The sequence below is a fragment of the Ornithorhynchus anatinus genome, chromosome 12 (genome assembly GCF_004115215.2).
Source record: "Ornithorhynchus anatinus isolate Pmale09 chromosome 12, mOrnAna1.pri.v4, whole genome shotgun sequence".
NCBI lineage: Eukaryota > Metazoa > Chordata > Mammalia > Monotremata > Ornithorhynchidae > Ornithorhynchus > Ornithorhynchus anatinus.
The window spans coordinates 54,234,702-54,249,544 of NC_041739.1; the positions used below are offsets into that span (position 1 = coordinate 54,234,702).

The 14,843-nt window shown below is 45.0% G+C and overlaps 2 protein-coding genes across 5 annotated transcripts in view; one reads left to right on the top strand and one right to left on the bottom strand.

The window, feature by feature from the left end:
* The window catches only part of ABCG2 (ATP binding cassette subfamily G member 2 (Junior blood group)), a 52,921-nt gene extending 51,988 nt beyond the window's left edge, over nt 1–933 (top strand). For 2 of the 3 annotated variants that reach the window (XM_029077154.2, XM_029077155.2), the window contains one exon: nt 421–568. In XM_029077154.2, the coding sequence (XP_028932987.1) occupies nt 421–568 (148 nt within the window). Of the gene's footprint in view, nt 1–420 lie in introns of all 3 variants that reach the window. The other variant, XM_039913744.1, reaches the window with a different exon arrangement.
* Nucleotides 934–5,046: 4,113 nt separating this feature from the next.
* The window catches only part of PKD2 (polycystin 2, transient receptor potential cation channel), a 49,023-nt gene continuing 39,226 nt past the window's right edge, over nt 5,047–14,843 (bottom strand). The window contains exons 11-15 of one of the 2 annotated variants that reach the window (XM_029076808.2): nt 13,003–13,124; nt 12,385–12,502; nt 10,896–11,056; nt 9,698–9,845; nt 5,047–7,261 (exon numbers count right to left, since the gene is read on the bottom strand). In XM_029076808.2, coding sequence (XP_028932641.1) covers nt 7,019–7,261; nt 9,698–9,845; nt 10,896–11,056; nt 12,385–12,502; nt 13,003–13,124 — 792 coding nt within the window. In that variant the 3' untranslated portion in view covers nt 5,047–7,018. Of the gene's footprint in view, nt 7,262–9,697; nt 9,846–10,895; nt 11,060–12,384; nt 12,503–13,002; nt 13,125–14,843 lie in introns of both variants that reach the window. The other variant, XM_029076806.2, reaches the window with a different exon arrangement.

Consider the following 14,843-nt stretch of genomic DNA (forward strand, 5'->3'; position numbering starts at 1 on the left):
AATGGAAATGCAATACCTGTTCTCCTTCCCTTCTTTGAACCCCATTGGGACATGGACTGTGTCGGACCTAGTTATCTTGTATCTACCCCAGCGCTGAGTACAGTGTTTGGTACGTAGTAAGTGTTTAACAAACCCCATATGAAAGTCTGCGAAGGCAAAAAATGAAAAGCCTCTCGATTAAAGCGATATGTCACTGGCAAGCTGACGCTGGCCTGTAGGATAGAGCTGTGAACACCCATCCATTTGTACCTCGCTCTGTGGACCCAAGAGGAAACAGCTATGATGTCAATTGGGTTCGTTAAGGCTGGGATTTCTGGTGCTTTATCTTTGGGGGTTACAGAGGGAACAGGTAGAGCAAATGGGTTTACCTACTGCCACCCAGTGCCTTGGTTAACATCCTTGCCCTCTGTTGACTTTCAGGTGTACTGGAGAGCAGCATCTGATAAACCAAGGCATCGACCTGTCCCCCTGGGGCCTCTGGCAGAATCATGTAGCCTTGGCATGCATGATAGTGATCTTCCTCACGATTGCATACCTGAAGCTGCTCTTGATCAAGAAGTTTTCTTAAACGATTCAAGGAACGAGGTGCCATAGGATTTCAAAGCAGTCGCTTGGAGAACTGACCTGTATTAAGAATTCATCATTTGCATCTTTTGTAGCACTGCCTCTGCCTCCTCACAGTAGACAGATTAACTTGTTCTCACCTGCTGCTGCCTTTAATTCGCTTCCAAAGTGCTGTACCAGAGTTCTCCTCACTAAATTATGACCTCAAGAGGCCTGTCAGAATTAACCCAGCTATGTCCATTTCTGGGGAAAAAATCTGTGAACTAATATGGTGACGATTCCCTGTTAGTCAAATTAGACTGGGGGCCTTAAGAGGATGTAGTTCTAATTTATTAATCTTGCTCAATAAATATTTATTGATGACATGAACACGAGTATCATTGTAATAATAAGAATGGCATTATTCACTGATGATTCTGAAGGCTTATTCTGCTGTCATTGTTTTGTGTCGTGGAGACCCATCAAAGGTCTGGCATAATATGATTTGGGGAATTCTGGAAGGGATGTCTGAGATAGCTGATCTCTTGAAGGAACAAGAGAAAATCAGGCCTAGAAAGACCCGAGATACAAATGGAAAATACAAGCAATTCTCGGTTGGGCGTTAACACGGAGGTTTTCTGGCCAAGCTCAGTGTGGCGGTAATGACTTACAAAAGGTCACACAGCAGGTATGTGGCAGCCCAAGTCCACTGACTCCAGATTCTTACTCTTTCCACTGGACCACACTGCTTCCCAAAGGCCAGGCTGCTTGCTGTGAGAAATGAATTGGCTGGGGAAAGTTGAGATCTTTAGAAAGGCAGGCTGCTTTATGATACCGAGGACTCTAAAATGAGTTGGCGTGGCAGGTGGAAGAGGCTTGTTTGTTCCGCTTTGGGAGGTGATGCTCTAGCATCAACAAATGTTTGAGAACACCCGGGGTGTACCACCAGTGTATCGTGGTAGGTTCCTCTGCAGAGATAAGGAGAGAAGCAGTGTGACTTGATGGATCGAGCACAGAGATGAGGAAAGAAGCAGTGTGGTTTGATGGATAGAGCACAGGTCAGGGAATCAGAAGGACCTGGGTTCTAATCCCTATTCTGCCACGTGTCTGCTGTGTGACCTTGGGTGAGTCACTTCACTTCTCTGCACCCCAGTTCCCTCATCTGTAAAATGAAGATGAAGATTGTGAGCCCCATGTGGGACACCTGATTACCTTCAGTATTTAACCCTGCTAAGGATAATAATAATTACGACACTTGCTAAATGCTATGGGCCAAGCATTGTACTAAGTACTGCAGATAGATACAAGATTATCAGGTTGGACACAGTCCCTGTCCCACATGGGCTCACAGTCTAGAGGGGAGGGAAAACAGATATTTAATTCCTGTTTCATAGATGAGGAAAACGAGGCACAGAGAAATTAATTGAACTGCCCGTGGTCAAACAGCAGGCAAATGGTGAAGTTGGAGTTAGGACCCAGGTTCTCTGACTTCCAGATGAGTTGACTAGCTGCTTGTTGATGTTAGGAGAGGTGTGCGATTTAAAATTTGGGCCACATGAAGCTATGAAGTTGAAGAGGGGAGGTAGTTGGAGATTTCAAGTTGGATGGGTAGTATTCACACACTGTTTATTCTGGATCTTACTACAGGGAAGTGAAGACTGCCATGTTTACTGGAGGGAAAAAGAATGCCGAAGTGGGCCAAAATGTTCTGTTTGGGGTAAACTTTGGACAGCTGCAAAATAAAAATGCTTGATGTTAAATCTTAGCACAAAATACAGTTCTGGGCACAGAGTGGACCTCAAAGTGCCTCAGCCATATCAAATCACAACCAGCCTAAGAGAAGCGGTATGGCCTATTGCAAAGAACTCAGGCCTGGGAGTCAGAGGACCTGGCTTCCAATCCTGGCTCTGCCATCTGCCTTCTGTGTGACATTGAATAAGTCACTTAACTTCTCTGTGCTTCCGTTCCCTCATCTGCAAAATGAGGATTCACTACCTGTGCTTCCTCTTTACTTAAACTGCGAGCCTCATGTGGAACCTGATGATTTTTTCTGATTGTCAGAATAAGGAATATTAACAATGGGCCTCCATGATGGAGAATACAAAGTGATCCAGCATTTTCATTTTTACTCAGCTCAAAAAGATGAAATGCCACAATATGTCATGGATGCTACCATAAATCGCCATCTTCAAAAGAAACAGTTAGAAAACTCAAAAAATTTCTGTGAGGTTTCACTATCTCTGTGGCCAGCAAGATTATAGCTAGAATCATCCTGCAGAGTCTGTTGAAGAATATTGATCACTGACAAACAGGAGAATCATAGTGATCAAGGAGTTTCTCTCCCCCTACCCCACCCACCCAATTCCACTAACAGTGTTCCTTCAGGTGGCAAATAGGTAAAACCCACTAGAACACGTCTCAGTACTCTAGTAATCCTACATCATTCCTTCACAAAAGCTTGATCTCGTGGCAAGACTTACACTCTCTGGACCTGGGTTCTAATTCTGGTTCTGCCACTTGTCCTTGGGCAAGTGACCTTGGGCAATCAATCATATCGCTCCCAGCTGCACAGCACTTATGTATATATCTGTAATTTTATTTATTGGTATGGATGTCTCCCAAACTCTAGACTCTGAGCTCATTATGGGCAGGAAGTGTCACTGTTTACTGTTGTACTGTACTTTCCCAAGTGCTTAGTACAGTGCTCTGCACACAGTAAGCGCTTAATAAACACGATTGAGTCAATCAATAGTATTTATAAATAATGGTATTTATTGAGCATTTACTATGTGCAGAGTGCTGTTCTAAGCACTTGGGTGAGTGAGAATTAGCAGGCATGTTCCCTGCCCATAATGAGTGTACAGTCTAGAGGGGGAAGTCACTTAACTTTTCTGTGCCTCAGTTACCTCATCCTGCAAAATGGGGATTAAGACTGTGAGCTCTATGTGGGACATGGACTGTGTCCAACCTGCTTAGCTTGTATCTACTCCAGAGCTCAGTTCAGTATCTGACACATAACAAATACCATAAAAAAAAAAACCAAAGGAGTAAAAACAGTTAATTCTCCTGATAGAGTAATCAAAAAGATAGAAGCAACAACTGGTGGGCAAGAATAAGATAAAGGGAACCCTCAAGGTTACAGATTAGTTACAATTGACCCTTTAAATAGTGACCTTTGGGGCAGGATTCTAAGGAAGTGACACACAAAAAACTAAGCTTAAAAGGTGTTACCGATAGCATCACTCTGGCAGGTGGAGGCAGGTTGTCCCCTCGGTTGCATGTGGGAATATGGGGCTTACATAAATGATTGTTTTGGAACTCTGAGTCTTCTCTAACTCAACTTCAACTAGTATCGCGACAGTTTCGTTTTGGGGAAGAAACCTAACTCCACGGAGGTACCTTAGAACTCATTTACTGAACTGGAATCAGAATGGACAAATGAATGCCAATTTGTAAAGTTGTTTTGTTTTTTTTCAATTTTAGCCTTCTGGGTACCACAAATAAATGCTGCAAGTCAGTGGAAAGAGCCTGGGCTCGGGAGTCAGAGGTCATGGGTTTGAATCCTGGCTCTGCCACTTAGCTGTGTGACTGTGGGCAAGTCACTTAACTTCTCTGTGCCTCAGTGATCTCATTTGTAAAATGGGGATTAACTGTGAGCCTCACGTGGGACAACCTGATTACCCTGTCTCTACCCCAGCGCTTAGAACAGTGCTCTGCACATAGTAAGCACTTAATACCAACATTATTATTATTATTATTATTATGCCTTTCCCTTCTGAATCCTTAATAACCCCAAGCTGACAATTGGCCCAAAAGATGAATTTGAGGACAAGGTGCATTACCGCTCCCAAAAATAAGCTTTGAGAGTTAACGTTTTCAACCAACAGTTCAAGAGCTAGGTAGAATGCAGGATGTGGAATTTAGTTCACAGTAATTCCTGTAGATTGTGGGCTCCTTGAAGGCAGGGATGATGTCTACTGTACTGACTGTGCAGAGTAAGCGCTCAGTGGGTAGACTAATCTGATAAATGGAACCAAGGTACACATGCAGGGTAACCCAAGCATGGAGAGTGAGCAAGTGTTTCCTGGGTGTGTTTTAAATATTTCCTTCTCAAGGTTAACTGCGTATTTCCCCATTTCCCTGCAGTTGTGGGATTTGGTGAACAACAATTCTCTCTTCACCCTGCCATTTCCCTTGCTGCCCCCCCATTAGGAGATTTAAGAAGAGAATGGGCATTGCCCTCATCTGAGGAGACTCCAAAATACTACTTGACGGGCTTTGCTGCTCGATCACACTCTAGGTTCAAATTGAGTGTCACAGAGAGGGATTTTTTTTATTTCTACCTTAGTCTACAGGAAGGCTGCATCTTATTTCCCCAGTTGATCTTCAGGCTCCAACCTCAAAGTGGGAAATCCTCACACCTTTGGAAAACCAAGATTACAAATAAGCAACACTTATGTTTTTGGTTTTTTTTTTAACCTGGGAAGACATCTGTTCTGCATGGTATCATATATTATATAAAATCTTTATTACGAAATAAAGTGCTCAGTATTACACATTAATAATAAAAAAAACTTGTTCTCAGTGGAAACCGCAAAAGTTACAGCTTCCTAGTAATGCCAGTAACGAACACAGTTTGGTAGAAGGGAGGTGAAGGAAGACTAAGTTTTTCAATTATAGGAAAAAAAAGATAATTACCATAGTGGCTAAAGAGTGAAAGCTATACAAAAGTCTACATTTAAATCAGAGTGCCATAATATAAAGAATTATAAGACTTCATTAGTAGCCATAATTACTGTATGGCACATGGTCAACGCATACATGGATATACCATGAAACTTAATGCACTTCAAAATTGAAGTTTGTTCATAAGCATTGGCACAGTTCAGAGACAGACACACACCGAAAGGTTTCCAAACACTTTTGGGTCCCATATTAATATGAATTTTGGATAATATATTAATATGCAGTTTCATGTGGTGAAATAGAATACTTCAGAAAGGTCTTACTTTCCAAAAAAGGTGTGTGTCTGAAGTCAGGCTAAAACAAGATTCTGTGGAGAAAAAAAAAAGTGTCATTTCCCCCAGATTTCAATCTAAGAGGTCAGGATGCTTTAAGTTTTTCCTCAAAAGTCATGAATTCACTGGAATTCAAGTAAACCAGCCATAACTCTTACAACTCTAATACACCTCAATGCCATCAGTGATCTGAATCAGGTGGTAATGCCTTTTACCAGTTTTTTTTCTTGTGGCTATCAGTACACCCACTTAATACTTCCCAGAACCCGTTTTTTGCTTCATTGTCAAGAAAATTCCAGCTTCACACGAAATAGAAGATGCCCCTATGGGTGTTATAAAATCACGGTGTGTAAGCAAACCCAGAAATCTAGTCAACTTCTTATGATAGTGGTTGAGTTTTCAACCTCAAATATCCTGCTGGGCGGAGGTAAAAATCCCAGGGCACGCTTGTGGTAGTTGTGGTAGCTTACTATGATTTTGAAGTGAAATAAATGGGCCTTTTTCAAAAGCATCTGACAAGCAGCCTTTCAACCACCGCTCTGGCATTTGCTGACCTTGACTAAAACAGCGTGTCATGTGTCAGTTCATTCACTTAAGAAGATCACATGATGCAATCTTCCCTTTGGCCTGGTAAGGGGCACATCTCTCTGGCTTCCCCCCGAACAAGTGCACACTTACTATAAGTCCATCAGTTGACAGATCAAACCTTCCGAAGGACGGAGGCATCTTAGTGCATCCTATCTACCCTCGGGTGTTTTTTCACCGACTACTTTCAAACCCTGATCCAATATGGCTGTTTTGAACCACTCTTTACTTCGATGCGCGATGACAGAGATTCAACCACATCAAGAAGAAAGTGACTCCTTTCAGGCCGGACTCCACTGGAGCAAATAGGCCTCCTTGTTGCTTTGGATTTTTTCCAATGTCCGATACGAGCTTTTGCCCTGGGATCTGGGCTTGGAGAGAAGGACTACTTGCTGTGCCATCAGCGAGAGGTGAGCCGGTGAAATGGGGTGACATCTTCACTTAAGAGGCAAGCCCGGGCTGAAAGAGTGTTGCCTTCTGCCCTGGAGTCCTTGGGCAGGCTCGATCTAATGCTTACTTCGGGGTGCTGGTGGTGCTTAGAAACCTCTCGTGGGTGTTGCTTCAGCTTCAGAGGGTATTTCGTTGTCACCTGGGTAAGAGCCAACCCCGCCAGCAACTGGTTCCCGACCCGCTCGAATAGCGATTGGGGCGTTTCTGCATTCAATATATACACCTATTTGTCTCTTACGGGAGCAAGAGAAACTTCCTTGATCTCCACGGGCACAGTCCACATAAAATAAATTAAAGTGCAGAACATCGAGAACATCTGGTCGTGGTGACCAACGGCGTACCATGGTGAGGCAGGAGACGTAAACAGCGTATTTCCCACTGCGTCCAGGGGTACTCCCGCCTTGCCCTTAAATAGGTCCCCGCTAGACATGGATGCTGCCGCTCCCGTTTCCCTCTGCCCCCAGCCCCTCAGGGCCTTCCGTAGACTGGGCAGACGATGGGCGGGAGGTCCTGGGCCGCGGGGGCCCGTTCAGGCCCAGCGGGGTGCCGAGGCGATGGCTGAGCTGCGACGCCACGTCATCTGATTCCCAGCGCTCCAGCTCCTCACGCACTAACCGCTCCATCTGCTCCCTGTGGATTTCACTGTCCCGGCCCAGCCGTTCGTCCTGAGCAAGCGGGAAAGGAGAAATGCTTAATGGAGGGAGGGGCAGGATGCGTAGATTACAGCCAGGGTTTGAACGGGGCTGCTATTCTCTGAAAAGGTTTGGTTGAGGACATCCAGGCGTGAGGCAGCTGGAAAGGAACGCTTTCTGGGGGACTGAAATTGGGACTGCCCTGGGGTGTGGGAGGGGATGTGCCCAATGACTATGGGTGAATCCACTCATTCATTCATCCAATCGTATTTATTAAGCACTTAGCGTGTGCAGATCACTGTACTAAGCACTCGAAAAAGTACGATACAACAGTAAAGTAATATTTCCTGCCCACAACAAGCTGACAGCCTAGAGGGGGAGTCCAAGTCTTCAGAGCAGCCCTCCCTCCCTCCCCACCCTTCCCTACCCCTGGGGGTCTGGGGACTGAAGTGGGGAATCCCATTCTCTCTCTTACAGACCCTCTAAGTGCCAGGGCACTAGAAATGAAATAAGGGAATACTGATAACTGTGGTATTTGTTGTGAGCCCATCATTGGGCAGGGATTGTCTCTATCTGTTGCCGAATTGTATATTCCAAGCGCTTAGTACAGTGCTCTGCACATAGTAAGCACTCAATAAATACTATTGAATGAATCTGTTACACGCTTACTCTATGCCAAGCACTATACTGTGGTAAATAAGTTAATCAGCAATTTTTCATTTTCTTTTTTTTAAGGTATTTGTTAAGCAGTTACTACGTGCCAGGCACTGTACCCAGCACTGGAGTAGATACGAGATAATCAGATTGGACACAGTCGAGTGCTTAGTACAGTGCTCTGCACACAGTAAGTGTTCAATAAATATGATTGAATGAATGATGCAGTCCATGTCTCACAGTATTCATCCTCACTTTACAGATGAAGTGAGGCACAGAGAAGTTAAGTGACTTGCCCAAGAACACGCAGCAGAGTGGTGGAGCAAAACTACAATCCAGATCCTTCTGACTCCCAGGCCTGTGCTCTATCCACTAGGCCATGCTGTTTCTCAGGCTGGACACAGTCTCTATGCCATGAGGGGCTCACTTTCCTCAAAGTCACACAACAGGCAAGTAATAGTCCCAAGATTAGAAACGAGGTCTTCTGACTCTCAAGCCTGTTGTTTCCTCGAGGCTACCCTGCTAGTGACTTAGTGGAAAGTAGCAAGAGGAACTGATAACTTTTGTGGTCTGACCCCTTGGTTGGGCCCATAATCTGATCGAAGACCAGTAAGGCCACCTCAAGACAGATTTTCTTTTCTATGCCCAAAAACAGATCAAAGTGATACCTCTGACAGAATTAACTTTCCCAAAGCTCAACTTTAAAAAAAAAAAGGGGATGCATAGGAGTAGGGCACTCTGTACTTCTGGTTCTTAGCATCCCAGCCAGGAACTCTCCATGGCCAGTGAGTATTTCAGAGCGGAGGCCAGTCACCTTGCTAACAAAGCCTCCATCCTGTGTGTCAACTCTTGTGCAAGAATCCAGATAGACATCCTCTAGCAAGAGGGAAAGTGAGGTGCCCCCACTGGTCCCCGGAGAGGTATAGTTCTTTAAGAATACGGTAAAACAGAATCCTGCACCTCACACCTGTTATAGAACCAGTAATTTCAAGTTGGCCCAGAAGATGCTGTACCTTCCCAAGCGCTTAATATCATACACTCCAGTCAGTAAATCCCATTAGTACTTCTATCCACTTTGGGGTGTGGGAGACTAACCAAGAAGGCCATTTTTTTTTTATTTTTTATGGTATTTGTTAAGTGCTTTATATGTGTCAGGCACTGATTTAAGCCTAGGATGTAGTGGCAGCATGGCTTAGTGGATAGAGCATGGGCCTGGGAGTAAGAAGACCCTGAGTTTTAATCCTAGCACTGCCACAAGTCTGCTGGGTGACCTTGGGCAAGTCACTTAAACTTTTCTGGGCCTCGGTGACCTCATTTGTAAAATGGGGATTAAAAGTGTGAGCCCCACATGGGACAGGGACTGTGTCCAACCTGATTAACTTGTATCTACCTCAGGGTTTAGAACCATGCTTGGCACACAGTAAGGGCTTAACAAGTACCAGAATAATAACAATGATTATTATTATTATTAATTATATAAGATAATCAGATAGGTCACAGTCCATGTCTCACATGGGACTCACAGTCTTAATCCTCATTTGTAAAATGAGCCACACAGAAGTGACTTGAAGTGACAAGATCACACAGCAGATAAGTGGCAGAGCAGGGTTTAGAACCCAAATCTTCTGGGTTTAGAACCCAAATCTTCTGACTCCCAGGCCCACGCTCTTTCCACTAGGACCCACTGCTTCCCGCTGTTCCCACAGTAACTGCAGTTACTGTGGGTCCCCAAGAGGCCAAACACTATGTCCCCTTTAGCTTCTTTGCCCCCAGTCTGGAGGCCAGATAGAAGTCGACCATCGCGGGACCACCCACCTCTGTCACTCCCTCCAGCAGCCTGCCTAACACGTCCCTTCTTTTCAGCTTGGCTCGCTCCATGGTTTCCAGCTTCACAATCACAGCGTCGATCTTGGATACAATGCTGCCGATGGAGTGCTCCATCCGGTCAACCCGCCTCACCAAACTGTGGAAGAGAAGAAAAGGCATTGAGTCCCAAGAGCTAAGGTCACCGGCTGCTCTTTGCTTTGACAGCTGGCCTGTAAAAATGAATGCCTTGGGAGCACTTGTTCTAAGAGACCCCCCGCCAAGAGACACTACCTTTAGGGTAAGCTCCTTGAGGGCAGGGATCTTTTTTTAAAAAACAGTATTTGTTAAGCGCTTTTTATGTGCCAGGCACTGTACACTGATTACAAGATAATCAAGTTGACCACAGTCCATGTCCCAAATGGAGCTCACAGTCTTAATCCCTATTTTCCAGATGAGGTAACTGAAGCACAGAGAAATTAAGGGCTTGCCAAAAGTCACACAGCAGACAAGTGGCAGGGTCGATTAGAACCCAGGTGCTTCTGACTCCTAGGCCCATGCTCCATCCAACAGGCCACTCTGCTCCTAACTCTGCTGCTCCTGTCTACTAACTTTAATGTTCTCTCCCAAGTGCTTAGTTCAGTGCTCTGCAGAGTCATCACTCAGTAAATACCAATGATTGATGGATTGATTATTATTACGGTTAAGCACTTACTATGTGTCAAGCACTGTTCCAAGAGCTGCGGTAAATACAAATTAATCAGGTTTGATGCATTCCTTGTCTCACTTGGAGCTCAGAGTCTGCGTAGGAGGGAAAATAGTTTTTGAATATCCTCATTTTACAGTTGAGGAAACTGAAACTGAGGCACAGAGAAGTTCAGTGACTTGCCCAAGGTCACAGAGCAAGCAGTTGGCAAAGCCAGAATTGGAAGGTAGGTCCTCTGATTCCCAGACCCATGCTCTTTACACTAGGCCATGTGCTCTGATAGAGAGAGACTCCAAAATATCACAAAGCTCTTGAGTCTTCCAGTTGTGGAAGAGAGAGAGAGACAGGAGCAGATTAGGAGTGCTAGGCAAAGGGGAAGATTGGTCCATGTCACATAGGTGTGCACTTAGGGGACTTGGTATATTGTACTTTCCCAAGCACTTAGTATAGTGGTCTGCACACAGTAAGAGCTCAAAAAAAATCCATTGATTGATTATGACTTACACTTGGAACTCTTCGTAGGAAACACCACTGGAGCTACTCCCTCGCCTTCTGGAGCTGTGCCCGCTGTCCTCATCGTCATCCTCTTCAGAGTCGTCCAGGCTGCGAGGGAAACTTCGGCTGCTCAGGGGCCGTGGTAATGAACTGCGATCGAGATCCAGGTCCTCCTGGGGGGAAGCAAAGGAGCTGAGGGGGGTTGGGGGGCTGATCCAATAGGCAGTTACCCCGATCTAGGTCCCGGGCCGGGTGGCCCAGAGTGGATTTTTGTATACAATCACCCATAAGTCAGGGGATGGAGATACCAGAGATTACACCAGAGCACAGACATGGGAGATTTATGTTCAAGCCCCAGCTCTGTTACTGGCCTGCTGAGTGGCCTTGGGTAAATCACTTAACCACTCTGAGTTTCAGTTATCTCAGGTATATAATGGGACAGTGCTAGCTATTCTCTACCTCAGATTGTCAGCCTTCTGAGGGATCTGATTCTTCTATCTACCCTTAATATAATTATCACTATCATTCAAGGGAGTTTGAAAGAGAGGCATGGATTTAATCGATATTTTCTTGATTGGTATTTGTTAAGCACTTACTATGTGCCAGGCACTATACTAAGCACTGGGGTAGATGCATGATAATAGGGTCAGTTACCATCCCTGTCCCACATAGAGCTCACAATCTTTAAACTCATTTTACAGAGGCAGTAACTGAGGCCCAGAAAAGTGAAGTGACTTGCCCAAGTTCAAACAGCAGATGAGTGGCAAAACCTGAATTAGAACCCATGTCCTCTGACTCCCAGGTGTTTGCTCTTTCCCCTATACCATGCTGCTTCTCTTACCACTGCCTCCAACAGCAGCACTTCAATGAGGAAAGGGTCTGTGGTCCTGCTGGATGCCCTGATCTACGTCAATTCCTGCCTTCTCCAAATTGCCTTTCCTCATCAAATCCACACCCGCCTAGAACAAATTCCTACCCGAAGCCAGCCTGGCCCTGCCTTGTGCCAACCCTCCGGGAGTATAGCCTAGTGGAAAAATCACAGACCTGGGAGTCAGAAGACCTGGGTTTTAATCCTGGCTATGTCACTTGTCTGATATGTGACCCTGGGCAAGTCACTTAACCAATATGGGTTTGGTTTCCTAACTGGGAAAACAGGACTTAAATATCTCTTCGAATATGCGAAAGATGGAAAGGGCACCAAAATAAAACTTCTAGAAGCTACCCAAATAAAAAATGAACTAGTAATGACACTACCACAGCACCCATAATTTAACAGAGCTTCACTGCATTGTCCATCCTACTTAGGGGCTTCCCAATACTCAATGTGGAAATGAGGGAAATGTCAGATTACGGTTTCTTAAAGAGGTCAAAAATCCCTGTTTAGACAAGTTCAAAATTCACAGTGGATAACCAAAATGACGGAACAGTTTGCCAAAAGTCTCTCATTCCCAGAACCTTAGCTGTGAGATGGAATCATATGGTCTCAAGTTGGACCTACCCTCTCTTTTTCTAAGTCATCTCTCATCTGCTGGTGTTCGTGTTCTGTGAGTTCCTGATCCCCATCCTGGTCGTACTTGGTGAAGATTGCCTCTATTTCTGCGTCAGTATGGCCCTTCCTGAAAGAAGAAAGTGTCTTAAGTAGATTCATCCAAATCACATACCCCTGACCAAAACTTGCATAAAGACTATTTCTTCCGTTACAATCCTTTCTTCCTAAAAATTTGATGTCTGCAAACATAGGCATTACCCAGAAAGAGAAGCAGCGAGGTCTACTGGAAAGAACATGGGCCTGGGAGTCAGAGGACCTGGGTTCTAATCCCAGCTCCACCAGTAGTCTGCTGTGTGACCTCGGGCAAGTCACTTAACTTCTTTGTGCCTCAGTTTCCTCAACTGCAAAATGGGGATAAAATACCTATTCTCCAACCTATTTAGACTGTGAGCCCTATGTGGGACAGGGATTATGTCTGCCCTGATTAACCTGTATATGCTCCAGCGCTTAGAACAGAGCTTGATACAGAGTAAGCGCTTAACAAATACCATTAACCCCTCCCTCCACCCATGAACTGGGCCTATACAGCAGGACTTGCCAAAGGGCTGCGATAGGTGGGATCCTTACCCTTTCAGGTCTTGTCGTAGTTCATCAAAATTTAACTTGCCTCCACCTTGCCTCAGACTCTCCGAAATGTCATCCACTGTGTTTTTTCTGAGTTTAAGTTTCACCATGGCCTTATGATATCCCTGCAGATGACCGAAGAGAGCAATGCTATTATTTCTATAGGTAATGGTAAAATCTGTTTGTGGTCATTTTAGTCATTTTATGTCGAGCCTACCTGGAGAGAGAGAAAGTGCCCACTGTCCTTCTTTTCTAAGACCCTATTCATGAATATGGGTGTGGCTGACTGCGTGACAACCCACACCCATACACCCACACACCCACACAAATGGCAGGTGAAGAGCCTCCTTTGCTGCCCGGAGACTTCATCATCATCAACAACATTTACTGAGTACCTTCTGTGGGGAGAGGATTTACTGTGGATCACACACACACACCCACACCCACAATCCAATCCCCACTGCAGACTGATTTACAATCTCATGGAAAAAAAGTGGGCAAACCCTCGCGCATATTTGCCATTTTCAGCATACGGTGCTGTTTCTCGTGTTGGCCTGCAAGAATCCCAATTTTTATTAATGAAGTGATATGGACCCTTACACACTACATTACATTGCTCTGCTGAAGTGTGCAATGTCTCTACCCTAGTAATCAAGGAAGTGGGAATCTAAGTTTTCTATTTGTGTGTGAGGATAAGATGAGGAACCTGGAGGTAGAGTCGGAAGGCACTTTTGATCACACTGGAAAACTCAATGGGCTAGGAGCATCATCAAAAGTCTCAGCAGTTATCCAAGAATCACTCTTTGCTGATGACCGAGTTCTGGAAATGCAGGCCCAAAAGGATACGCAGTCAAACACGTACACCTGTGCAGTCAGAACATCAGAAGACCAAAGTTGTGTCCCAACTTGCCTCCAGAAAACCCTACCCCCAACCAAAGCAACGAAGAGGTTCATGCCACCTCCAAATCTTGCTAACTAGGCAATACACTACCCAGTGATGAACCATTCCATAGAAAGGGCTTAGAACAGTGCTCTGCTCAGTGTGCACTCAGTCACTGATGAGAGACAAGAAGAAAAATGAATTGAGACAAGACAAGAAGAAAAGAAGAAAAGACAAGAAGACAAGAAGAAAAATGAATCCCAATCTCTTTGGGAGATTGAGAGGTGGCTAAAGGGGCTCAAGCTTTGCTCCAAATGGAGAAGCTATAAAGATTCATTCATTCAGTCGTATTTATTGAGTGCTTACGGTGTGCAGAGTACACAGATGTGATGGCTTCCACCCTTTCAGATGGCTGAGTGTCCTGAACCTACCACAGAAGATCCACCTGCTTCTCAAGTGGATTCTCCAATGTCCCCTACAAACCTTACTCAAAAGCAAATGGCGATACAGGATCATCAACCAAGGGATTGCGTGCAGTCAGTGCAACACCATTTCACCAGGTAGGAGGTATAAGGAGAATGAACGACAGCAAGACATCTAAGCGGCTGCCTGATGGATAACTGGGAAAATGGGGTTCACACAAGCAGGGAGGAGAGACCAAAACATTAAAAAAAAAAGACAGAAGAATGATCCAGAACATCCAATGGTTATTATTATTATGGTATTTGTAAAGCGCTTACTATGTGCAGAGCACTGTTCTAAGTGCTGGGGTAGACACAGGGTAATCAGATTGTCCCATATGGGGCTCACATTTTTTAATCCCATTTTTACAGATGAGGTAACTGAGGCACAAAGAAGTTAAGTGACTTGCCCAAGGTCACACAGCAGACAAGTGGCGGAGCCGGGATTAGAACCCATGACCTCTGACTCGCAAGCCCGGGCTCTTCCACTAAGTCACACTGCT